Raw genomic sequence first — 12552 nt, forward strand, 5'->3', positions numbered from 1 at the left:
GAAGGCCATGGTAGATGCTGTCCACAGCTTCTCACATATGGGGTTCCTGCTTTTGGAACAATTTTCTAGAAAAGGAATTATGATCTCCCCCATACATAAAGAACATCCTTAACAGTTTAGAGGTGACTGAATATTAGCAGTGATAAATGTGAGCAAACTTCTGATGTAAAGAAGATGGAAAAATATGGCCCGAGGAAGCAGGAGATTTTTATGAAGTTTTCTTGAAATGTTGTGAACATCAGTTTGGGGAAACCAGAGAAGGGAACTGGTCAAAGGGAATAGCCTATAATTATATCTTCTCTTTGGCATAGTGATGGAATAGGAGGAGAGAGTTGCCCTTTTTTTAACCTTAGTCGTGAGATTATCAGGGCCCATGGATGTTCACAGCACATCCAAGAAAGAGGAAGGGCTCTCTTTTCTATGTGACCTTTCTTCCACAGGCCTTTTAAAAAATCTTAAATGTGTATTAGAGGGCAATTAATATAATTTAGAAATGAGAAGTGTTTATGTCTGCATGCATATATACACATGTTCAGGGACTGACACCAATTAATTTAATGGATAGGGGCTTAGAAAATTAGTAGTGTAGGTATGCTGTTGTGTCTGTTTTTAACCCGCTGGCCTGTCGGTTTGCTTATCTTCATTTTTCTTTCATTCATGCCTTTATCCAGCACCAGTTTGCCAAGCTCCTGCTCTGTATGGTGCACTGTACCAGGCATGGAGAGGAGGGTCAAAGGTGAACAATTTATGACTTCTTTCTGTTCCATCCACTCGTGCAGATTGAAACCCTTCCCCATGCCTCAGCAAGCCATCCAAATGAGTCTCTGTGGTGTCTAGATTCTTCCTTTAGTGATCCTGTTTCTAGTGATGAGCCTTTCCACATTCAGTGGGTGAGTCGTGGGACCGCACACTCACGACTGATTGGTCACTGAAGTCAGAGTCTTTCCAATTTGGTAGACCTGCTGAATCTTCATTCTGCAAGCACAGGCCCTGGGAGCCTGAGGTCCCTTCCATAGTCCAGGGAGACACGAGAACCAGATTTTATAGAAGCTTTCTCCTAAATCAAGTGCTTCAGTCCTGACGTATTGATGTATTGATCATTTATCACAATGACTAAAAGCACTGCATATCCATTCAGTCATTATCTTATTTTGAACCCAGCCTTCAGAGCACTTGAAATGATAATGATAACAATGATAAGCAGAATATTATAATATTAATTAATAAGCAGAACTATTTTTAAAATTAATTGTTATTGATGTCTTTTTTTTTAATCCCCTAAACTTCTCCCTGTAATTGCTCTCTTCCACTCTACCAGAGAGCCATTCTGTGTAACAAAGGATATAGGCTTTCATTTTATATTGTAACATAAGGGGGAAATCCCAACAATTAGCTTCATGGAAAAAAAAAATAAACAAATGGCCAATTCATTCCCTTGCTAAGTGAACGAGTACTAATTTGCTGCCATTGGAGTGTAAGTTCCTTAAAGGCAGTACTTTTGTTTCTTTCAAATACCCCTAGCCCTTAGCACAGTGCCTGGCCCTAGTAAAGCACTTCACGGATGCTTTGTGTATCTAGTAAACCCTACTAGAGACAGCTTTCACCAGTTAATCAAACAGACTGATGGTTTTAGGATAGAAGAGTCAATACCCTGGACTTCTAGAATTTGTTGGCAGTTCCTGGTCATTAGACTCTACCAGATTCAGAAAACTATGAATGAGCCAAATGCTTAATGAATCTAGCCCAGATTTCCATCTGTCAGTAATGGTTTAGTAAATAGCTCCTTTCAGGGAGGAGTACGTGTGGTCTGATGTGGACTAGGAAGGGTTCCATGAAAATACCACCAGCTCTGTTTCCAAGTCCATCTCTGACCTTTACTGCCAGTGTGGCCTTTGGAAAGTCACTGCCCTCCTGAGCCTCAGTTTCTTCATCTGTTAAATGAGAGAGCTGGCGTCAGAGGTGCCTCCCACCTTGAGAGCTGGGGCCCCAGTCCCTCTCTGAGCTTGGGTAGGTCTCTGCCACAGCCTCGGTTCTGCTTCTCCTAGCATCAGGAAATGCTGTTGCACAAACCTGCCACATGAGGGGGCCGATGGTACAAGATTTCAATACTCTCTCAACTGAAAATTGGGGCAGCCCCTCGTCCCATTTTGGGATTTGGTGAGTTCTAACAAATAGAAACACTGAGAGGTTTGCTAGCAGAGGGCAGGGGTAGAAATTAGGTAAGCGTGTAATTCATGTTTGACTCAAGATGCTGTGAAGAGGCAGCATCACATAGTGGGCACTGTTGGCTTTGGAGTTGAAAAGACCTAGTTCAAATCCCACTTCTGAGACTTACTGTATGACCTTGGAGAAGTCACTTAATATCTGTGGCCCTCAGTTTCCACAAAAGCAAAATGATGTAGTTAGACTAGATGGTGTCTGGAGCCCCATTCAGCCAGTCTAAGATCCTATGTTCCTGGCACCCTTTCTTGCTTTTGCAGTGGGCACACTCACACGCGCGGACCCAGTGGCACTGCCCTCAGACCTCTACTGTTCCAATTACCTGAGTTACAGGGCATGAGGAGAAGGGAGGAAGATACAGCTTGGAACAATCTGTCTTCTCCTCTCAAGTGGCAGTGGGTGACTCTTCAGTGACAAAATAACTCAGAGTCAACTTTTTCCTCTCTACTCTCTGTGCTGGATGGAAATCTCACCCCAACACTAGCCTCTCCCACCTTTGCCTTTTGGATAGCCCGTAACCCATGGTGCACTGCCCACTACCCATAGTCCACAACCCTTGGAGTCCACAGGACTGCCCTTTGAGATCCACCGGTGCTGGCCGTTGGTGGGTTCCTCTAGTACATATTTTCCTAAGCACAGCACAGAAAAATGGCAATAAAAAGGGGGAGGAAAAGCTCTATTTCTGACATTCATTGACAGAACCTTAGTATCAACTGTATTTGGGTGGCTAGACATATAAAAAGCTTAGAATTATATTTTGTGTGTTAGTGAATTCAACTTTGTTTACTTTCACATACGGGATAGTATTCATCACTTCTTTGGAGATATCACTGTCTTTTCTTGAGATTCAGCTTCCTCTAATGTCAAATGGGAGAGTCAGACGAGATGATTTGCTGTAAGGGAATGGCTTTGTAAACCAGCTCTGGCATTCTGTGATTTTATGAAACCAGATGAAAAAAGACATTTAATTTTGAAACTTTTGAAGGCTGGGTAGAGTTAATAATAGGTCACTGGTGACCTTTTCCCAGAGCTTTGCATATGTACTTTGTCATGTATAGTTTACTAAGTCATCCTTACAAAATGTGTAGTCATTATGATTCTCCTTGGGGAAATTGGGGAAATTGAGCCAACTACATGGTTAAATGATGTGCCCAAGGCCACATCATTTATATCAACCAGTCATCAGTAAGCATTTATTATATGTTTACTATATGCCAGTCAGCGGCTGGTGGCTCAGCGGATAGAGCACCGGACCGGGAATTAGGAAGACCTGAGTTCAACTGTAGCCTCAGACACTTACTAGCTATGTGACCCTGGACAAATCACTTAACCTAGTTTGCCTCAGTTTCCTCCTTTGTAAAATGAACTGGAGAAGGAAATGGCAAACCACTCCAGTATCTTTGTCAAGAAAACCCCAGTTGGGGTCACAGAGAGTCGTACGTGACTGAAATGACTGAACGACAACAAAATATGCCAGTCAGCCAACTTGTGGTTTACTACGTCGGTGCTAGAGATGCTAATCAAAGAAGCAAATGTGAATTGCTGGTAACACTGACACTGGTGATCAGAATGGTGATAATTACTAACAATTCTGTGATGTTGAGGTTTAAAGTATTATCTTAAAATTACTTTTCACAACTTTGCTGAGGAGTTCATAAGTAACAGCTCAAACAAATCCTGGCTGTGTGACCATTGGCAGATTGTTTAACCTCTTAGTGTCCAAAGCAGCTCTGCATGTCTATATTTTGTGGAGAAGGGGCTGCCCTGTGTTGATCAGAGGGGTCCCTCACCAAGAGGTCCTTGCCCTGATGAAATGACAGGCTTATCCCCAGAAACTTCTTAAAGAAATAACAGCTCACATTGACATATCAGTTACAGAGCCGACTTGTGAGATGTATGTGTTGTCACTCCCATTTTACAGATGAGGAAACTGAGGCCCAGGGCTGTGAAGTGGCTGGCATGATTACACGACTAGTTAGTGGCAAAGCCAGAGCTTAGAAGCAGGTTTTCTGCCTCTAAATCCAATATTCTTTCCCTTACCCACACCTGATACAAAGTCCTGATTCTCCCATCTCACTGCCCGTCCAGTGCCCACTTCAGCACAATTTGTCCAGAGTGTTCTGTATCTTTATGTATAACTCTGAGTTGGGACAGAGGGTAGCCTTGGGCCAGCTTATGGGGATCCCATATGGCAGTGTAAGCTTGGTGGAGCAGGTTGGGTATCCTTCTTCTTTGAGATGCCAGCTTACCCCCTCCCCAGCCCCATCCCACCCAAGACTTCTGCCTCTCAGAGGAGGTGTGGAAAAAAAACCCCTCAAAAACAAGGCTCCATTTTGAGGGTAAAGTCCTCAAATTTGGCAAAGTAGGTAGTTATTTAATGCAGTGGCTTATTGCTGACGTCTTCTCAGGGTCCAGGCCACCAGGCAGCCTTGCATTAGGGGAAGCAATGTTATAATGAGGTCCTCATACTTCCCAGTAATAAACCCTTGGACAATGGCTGCCATAAACCCCTCTTGTACCAACTTTCACACTAAATTATAACAGTTCATATTTTCCTAGCATTTTACAATTTGCAAAGTGTTTTCTCCACAAGAATGAGAGAGATAGACAGGGAAAATATTTTCTTCATTTTACAGATGAAGAAACTGAGACTGTATGAGTTTAAATGACTAGCCTATGGTCATATCAATCAGAAAACATTTATTAAGCACCAACTGTGTGTCAGGAGCTGTGCTAAGCACTGGAGATTCAAAGGCAAATATGAAACTGTTCCTTCCTCAGAGAGCTTATATTCACATGAAGGTGGGGTTTGAATTCAGAACTCCACACTAAAGTGGATAGTATCATAGTCAGACTTTTCTGTTTATCTCTAGAGAGAGTGAGTTTTATGATGATTCAAAGGTCAGCGGTGATTTTTAAGTGCCTGCTATGTGCTAATCTCTCTGCTGAGCTCTGGGGATCTAAGACAAATGGGCAATAGCCTTTGCCCTCACGAAGTTTACATTATGAGAGTACAAAAAACATGCCAAGCTTATGCCGAGTAATTTTGGGGGCAGGCAGGCTCAATAAGCATTTATTAAGCAACAACTGTGTGCCAGGCATTCTGATAAGCGCTTTACAAATATTATCTCTTCTAATCAGGAAAAGCCTTGTGTAAGATGTAGCACTTGAGCTTTGAAGGGATCCAGGGATTCCGAACTACACAGCTGAGGCTGGAGAGCATCATAGGCTAGGGGGGACAGCTTGTACTTAGAAGCACAGAGATAGGAGATAGGATTTCCTGTATGGAAAAGAGCCAGATGCCCAGTTTGACTCTAATGCAGAGTATCTAAGGAAGGAGAAATGTTGAGTTAACCTGGAAAGATAGATCGGAGCCAGACTCTGAAGGGCTTTAAATACCGAGGGAAGGAATTTTTATTTTTTTATCCCAGAGATAATAGTGAGCCACTGACTCTTCATGAGTAGGGGAGTAGTATCATCAGGCCTTCTTGTGTTTTAGGAATATTTATTGAAGAGGAGAGAAATTGGAGGTGTGAAGGACAATTAGGAAAGGTGATGAAGGCTCCTTCACAGGAAATAATGTATGGTCACTTATACTTAGATGATGGCCTTTAATTAGTAAAAGACTCAGCAGAAATTGACAAACTATGCAAAGAATGAGGAGGAGAGAGAAAGGTACAGACAGGAGCCTGAGTGGCCACAAATAGTGGCCTGGAGTGGGATGCTTGGTTTTCCTGTACTTGTTTCTTCTTCTTTCTTAAGTGGAGGTTACTATGGTAATATAAAAAATGCATTTCAGAAAGAAGAGGAGGCAGCTAGGTGGCTCAGTGGATAGAGCACTGGCCCTGGAGTCAGGAGGACCTGAGTTTAAATCCGGTCTTAGGTACTTACTAGCTATGTCACCCTGGGCAAGTTGCTTAACCCTGATTGCCTCAAAAAAAGAAAAAAAGATGTATTCAAGCTAGAGATGCCTCATGTATGGTGGAAAGTTCACTGTATTTTGAGTCAGAAAACCTGGTTGCAAGTCCTGACTCTGAAGTTTACTGAAAGACAACATGTTCCAATTCTGTCTCTGTTCCTTACTTTGAGCGATTTACACAACCTCTCTAGTGATATAAAGCAAGGAAGCTGGACTAGAAGGGGTTCTAAGGCCTTTCCAGAGCCAGATTTATGGTCTTAGGATCTTGGGATACTTGAGTGGGTCATCTCTTTGCATCTCACTTTCCTCATCTCTGAAATGGGAACAATACCTGTACAATCCTATCACAGTGTGGCTCTTGGGGTAGCTTTGTAAATTTTAAAACTATAGAAGTGTGAACTATTTTGGAAAGCAGAAGTGGAGATTGGATTGGGGACTGGACCTGGTCAGAGTTGGCAAGACCAACGTTCTATCCACTGCTCCACCCTGCCTTTCATCTTGAGAGGATATGTTAGAAATAGCAGATGCCACATGTGCTCGAACAACTAGAATGCCAGCTCACAGAAGGCAGGGACGGGTTTCCTTTTGACTGTCCGTCTTCCTAGCACATATTGCCTGGCACATGGTAGGTGCTTCAGAAATGCTTGTGGATTGATTTAATACTCTTTTTTAAAAAAAAATCTGAAGGTATCAACTCAGGTGACATCACCTTTAGGCTGGTTAGGACTTGACCTCAAGACTTGTGCCAGAGAGGTAGACAGATAATAGAAGGTGTAGGTGTGAGACTCTGTGTGTGTGTGTGTGTGTGTGTGTGTGTGTATGTGTGTGTATATGGTCTCCTCTTCCTTCTCGTGGCTATACCTGGTTCAGGCCAGTCACTGGTCCTATTGGGCACGGCTCCCATTAAATCTGGGCTGCTTCAGAGGTTGTGTTCACGATTCTTGTTGCCTTATGTCACTGATCTAATTCGTTTGTGTTTTCCAGAACATCCCGCTTTGCCTCATTCCCTGAGTACTTGGTAGTACAGATAAAGAAGTTCACTTTTGGTCTTGACTGGGTTCCCAAAAAGTTTGGTAGGTATTTTTTTTTTGGCATGCTTTTGCTTGAAATGTTGATTTTGAAGCATGGTATGTGAATGAGCCTGAGAAGCTTTCGTGAGGACACATAGGGTGCCCAGGTTGGAGGAATTGACTCCATGCCATTCTTGGGATTAAATTTTCCTCCTTCCCTTTTTAAGAAGAGTATATATGTGTGCACATGTGCATGCATGCATGCGAAATGGATGTTAAACATTTATCCCAAGGGTTTTACTCTATTACTATTTTGTGGGATGACTGGTCTGAGGAGTGGAAAAAAGGAAGACCGCGTATAAAACAGAAACTACAGTCACTGGTCTAACTTCTTCTCTGCCCTTGAATTTTACCAGGGGAGAAATTAGCCTAGTTCAGTCCATTGTGTCTCTTAGACTTACGTGTTTATCTGTGTGTGTATATATTGTCCTCTTCTTCCCCTCCTCCCCAGAATTGTAAGGAAGTCCTGGGTTGAAATCCTGGCTCAGACATTTAATAGCTGGGTAACCCTGGACAAGTCACCTAGCTTCCCTATGCCTCTCTTTCTTCATCTGTAAACTCAAGGAGTTGGGCTCAATTGCCTTCAAGGTCCCTTCCAGATGTCCAGCTATGATCCTATTAAATGAATTCTCTGATCTCCTAGGTCATAGGTGGTTTTTGATCTGTATTAGCTGGGAGAATTCCCCTTGCTGATGAAATCACAGCCCATCCACCCAGAGAATATGTATAGGCATCGGTTCCAGCTCTTTCCTTTTCCTTTCCTTCATTTCTGAGGGGAAAAGAACAAGGGTGTTTTAGATGTTTGACCGTAGATTTTTATTTTTCCTTAGAGTTTCCTTCACTTCCCTTGGAAGTTAGAATTGAGAGCAGTATTTAAGCATTTAGCATCAAAATGTTAGTCTTCAATGCTAGGTGAACAGTAACCCACCTAACTTTGCCCTGGCCAACATCATTTTGTGTTCCTCTTGGTAATGCTTTATTCTAACCAGATTCCACCAGAATACCATTAAACTCTGCTGTAATGTTCCGCTAGTTGCCATGAGATGCAAGTTACTCTAATTATTCCCATGGTTCTTATGACCCCACATAACATCATTGCACCTCACCTGTTTTTTTTTTTCTTCTGTAGCCAATATGCAAGATTAAGTAGGACACATTTATATTTATTTCATGAGTCTGTGATTTTATTGCTGTTGTTACCCAACTAATGCAGGTTAGCACCCTTTGATGTCTCCAGAGGTGGTCTCTCGGAGTTTCTCTGGATGGAAAAAACTCATTACAATGAGCCTGCCCTTGGTGCGCAAGCATCCAGTCTCTCTAGTCCCATCCTTGACACCTTTCTGGCCTGGTATGCCTTACCAGAGCCTTTGAGAAACCAGAGTCAGCTTCATGCCACAGTTGGAAGCCTTGAGTGGAGATAGAGTCCACCTCTATCTCTAGGGTTTTGTTTTTTGTTTTTGTTTCCCTAAGACAGCAGGCTTGCTCTAAAATTTAAAGGCAAGTATTTTTTCATACTATAACTTAATAGGTTAAGTTGTAAAAGTGGTGTGTCATAGTGGGATAAAGGACCAGTTATAGAGTCAGGAAGACCTAGATTTGAGCCCTGCCTCAGACACATGCTAACTGGGTGGCCGTGGGCAAGTCCTTTAAATGTTCCAAATTTCTTTCTAAGGCTATTGGTTACATGTGGATTAATTGCTGATCTGAATTGGTGAAAGGAGTTTTTGCACTGAAGAAATCACAGAGCCATCCAGAACAACATGGCTCAGTGGAAAGAGCGCTGGGTTTGGAATAAGATGGCCTGGGTTCAAATCTTGTCGCCACTTGCTTTGGCAACAAGATTTGTAACTTTGTAATTGGTATAACTTTGGGCAAGTCACAGAATTTGAGAGTTGGAAGGGACCTTAGCGGTCTTCTAGTCAAACCCACAAACCAAAGGAATCGTGTGTCTTCTCTGGACCTCAGTTTCCTCATCTTAAAATGAAGGGGTTGTACTAGATGACCTCAAAGGTCCATTCAAGTGCCATTTTTATGATCCTATGATCTCTCTCCTTCCCCTCTGGGGGGGGGGAGTGAAAGAGCAAATAGTAGTGGCTTGGAAAACTGATATGTTTGTGTTAGCTGCTGCAATAACAACTGATTTGAGAACTTTGAAAACTGGGATTCGTATTTGAAAGATTTCACATCTAAAAGACAAAGACATTTGGTGGTGGTGGTGGGGGAGGTCATGAGTTTGAGCCCTGCCCCAGACACTTTCCAGCTGTAGGATCCTGGGCAAATCACTTAACTTTTCTGTCCTCGGGTCCTGTTAAATGGTGGTGGTGGGGTCGGGAGAAGACTGACCTCTAAGGTCTCTTTTAGCTCTGAATCTATAAACCTATGATCTCATAAGCTTCAACTGGTTAATATGCATGCTGAGTTAAGGATGCTCACTTCACACTAGGGGTGGATAAGGACTTTGGGGAAATCCCTAAGTGAATGGCATTTCTCATTTTGTAGATGTTTCCATTGACATGCCAGACCTCCTTGATATCAATCATCTCAGAGCCACAGGGTTACAGCCTGGAGAAGAAGAGCTTCCAGACATCGCCCCTCCAATTGTCATTCCTGACGACCCCAAAGGTACTTCCCATGACCAGGAAGGCGTTCTCTTTCCTTCAATCAGATGCCTCTGGTTCTCTGACAGCTTGCTGTAGGGCAGGGTCTTGATTTGCCCATTGCAGGAAATATAAAAGATGGGTAAAAGGAAGAGAAGATGCAGATGGGAGGAGTTGGTGAGATGAGCTGGTGGTGCTAGGCTGGCCAAGAGAAAAAACAGTGGTCTTTGTTGGGTGTGGTGGAGTAGGCCTGTGACACTCGGAACTGGAGGAGACGGAGGCTGCAGGATTGCTTCAGCTTGAGAGATCTGAGCGAGTGAGAGAGAGACAGAGACAGAGAGAGAGAGAGAGACAGACAGACAGAGAGAGACAGAGAGAGAGACAGACAGACAGACAGACAGAGAGAGACAGAGAGAGAGAGAGAGACAGAGAGAGATAGAGAGATAGAGAGAGAGAGAGAGAGAGAGAGTGTGTGTGTGTGTGTGGGGGGGGCACCAACCAGAGCAGGGCAGATTTTCCATGCCAGTCAGCACTGGAATTAGGCCTGTGAGTGGCTGCCACACAGCCAGACCAGGTGAGATAGTCTCATGCCAGTCTCAGAAAACAAACAACAAACGTAAAAAGCCTTCGTTTGTGTTGGTTACCTGCATTTACAGAAGCACATGAGCTCTCAGAGAACAGATGTTTTGCCACTCTTTGTCTTTGTCCCTCCACTGCCACTTGATATTGTCTTGGGGCTATGGTCTAAGGCAAGGATGGGGAACTGAGTCCTCAAAACCACGTGTGGTCTTCTAGGTCCTCCAGAGTGGCCCTTTGATGGAATCCAAACTTCACAAAACAAATCCCCTCAATAAAAGGAGGTTGGATTCCGTCAAAGGGCCACACTTGAGGACCTGGAGGGCCACATGTGGCCTCAAGGCTGCAGGTTCCCCACCCCTGGTCTAAGGAGTGTGTTTTTATTGTATGTGGAGATGTAGAGGAGCTGGTGCCATTTGGGGGGACCCCACAGAATATGTGACTTGAAGTAGGCAACAATGTGGACCGGTAGGAAGAGTCCTGTATTCAGAGTCAGAGGACCTGGGTTCGAATCCCAGCTCTGCCACTTCGTGTGACCTTGGGCAAGTCACTTCACCAGTCTAGGCCTCAGCTTCCTCATCTGTTAAATCCATGTGCCACCTTTAACATAAGAACCTGTCTTCAGAGAGCTTACAGTCTACCTAAGAAGATAAGATGAAGGCCCATATAGAATAACCAGCAAACAAGGTAATGTTCTGTGTAGCAGCATTGTGACCTCATCCATTCCAGTGGACCCGTGATTTAATTGATGCGGGTATTACTTTCAGTGATGCAGATTGCAACCCATGCACACATGACTGTTCTTTGTAACTGTCATTCATGCAAGCTTGCCATAAGGGGTCCACCCAGTGTGTTGTGCACCTTCTTCACATTTTCTTGATAGGATGAGGATGCTGTTAGAGCCTTGGGAATTGTCCATCAGCTATCCATTCTTGCTCTGTGACTTGACCATATTATTTTTGGGTCATACATTTCTTTGATGATGCCCTTTAGTCTAACTATGCACATAGAAGAAACATCAGGCGCTTAGCACAGTGCCTGATACATGGTAGGCACTCAGTAAATGTTTATTGAGTTGTTTATGGAATTGAATTGAAGAATGATTCTTATACCAACCATGATATGTAGTTGCATGGATAACTTATAGAACTCAGCCATTATAGAGTATGTGTAAGTGTGCATGTGTATGTGCATGTATACATATGTGTATGTGTATATAGACACACACACATTCAGACATATATACATGCATGTATAATGTGTTTTGCACTTACGCTGCAGATAAACAATGTTCTGAGCCCAGAATTCAACAGGAGGAGCAAAGTGGGTTGGATTGCCTTAGGAAAGCTGCAAAGAATTTTAAATGACCTAAGGTTTATCCCTAACACAAAAACCCATTTTTTATTTCTTTTAAAACAATTTTTAAAATTAATAAACATTTTTGTCTCCCCCACTACCTTCCTGCTAGCCATTAGAAAAAAGAAAAGAAAAAGAAAACTTTTGTAACAAATATGCATAGTTAAGCAAAATAATTTCCCGCTTTGGCCACATTCAAAAATGCAATCTGCATTTTGAGTACACCGCCTCTGTCAGGAGGAGGGGTAGCATTCTTCATCATTGGTCCTTTGGAATAGTGGTTGCTTGGCACATTGATTAGAATTCTTAAATCTTTCAGAATCATTTGCCTTTACATTGGTTTTGTTGTTGTATAAATTATTTCCCTACTTCTTTTCACATCACTCTGCATTAGTTCCTACAACTCTTCCCAGGTTTCTCTGAACCGTTCTGCTCATCATTTCTTATAACACAATAGTGTTTCATTACATTCATATGCCAGAATTTGCTCAGCTATTGCCCAATTGATGGAACCCCCTTAGTTTCCAGTTCCTTGCCATCACAAAAAAAGAGTTGCTATAAATATTTTTATATGTATAGGTTATTTTCCTTTTATCTGATTTTGGTATTAGCCTAGTATTGGTATCAGTGGATTAAAGGACATACATAGTTCTGTAAATTTTTGGTCATAGTTCCAAATGGCTGTCCAGAATGAATGGACTGATTCAACAGCTCCACCAACTATGTATGCCTGTTTCCCTGCAGATCTTATGACACGGGTATTTTTTTTTTTCCCCCAATCTGATGGGGGGGAGGTAGAACCTCAGAGTTTTTT

General features: G+C 42.8%; 1 protein-coding gene across 1 annotated transcript in view; it reads left to right on the forward strand.

The window, feature by feature from the left end:
• Positions 1 to 12552, forward strand: part of USP13 (ubiquitin specific peptidase 13) — a 140434-nt gene that overhangs the window by 101249 nt on the left and 26633 nt on the right. Inside the window, exons 14-15 of the mRNA XM_020980773.2 lie at positions 7124 to 7212; positions 9709 to 9831. Coding sequence (XP_020836432.1) covers positions 7124 to 7212; positions 9709 to 9831 — 212 coding nt within the window. The remainder of the gene's footprint in view (positions 1 to 7123; positions 7213 to 9708; positions 9832 to 12552) is intronic.

Source organism: Phascolarctos cinereus, unplaced genomic scaffold, assembly GCF_003287225.1.
Source record: "Phascolarctos cinereus isolate Bilbo 61053 unplaced genomic scaffold, phaCin_HiC Scaffold_7;HRSCAF=346, whole genome shotgun sequence".
NCBI lineage: Eukaryota > Metazoa > Chordata > Mammalia > Diprotodontia > Phascolarctidae > Phascolarctos > Phascolarctos cinereus.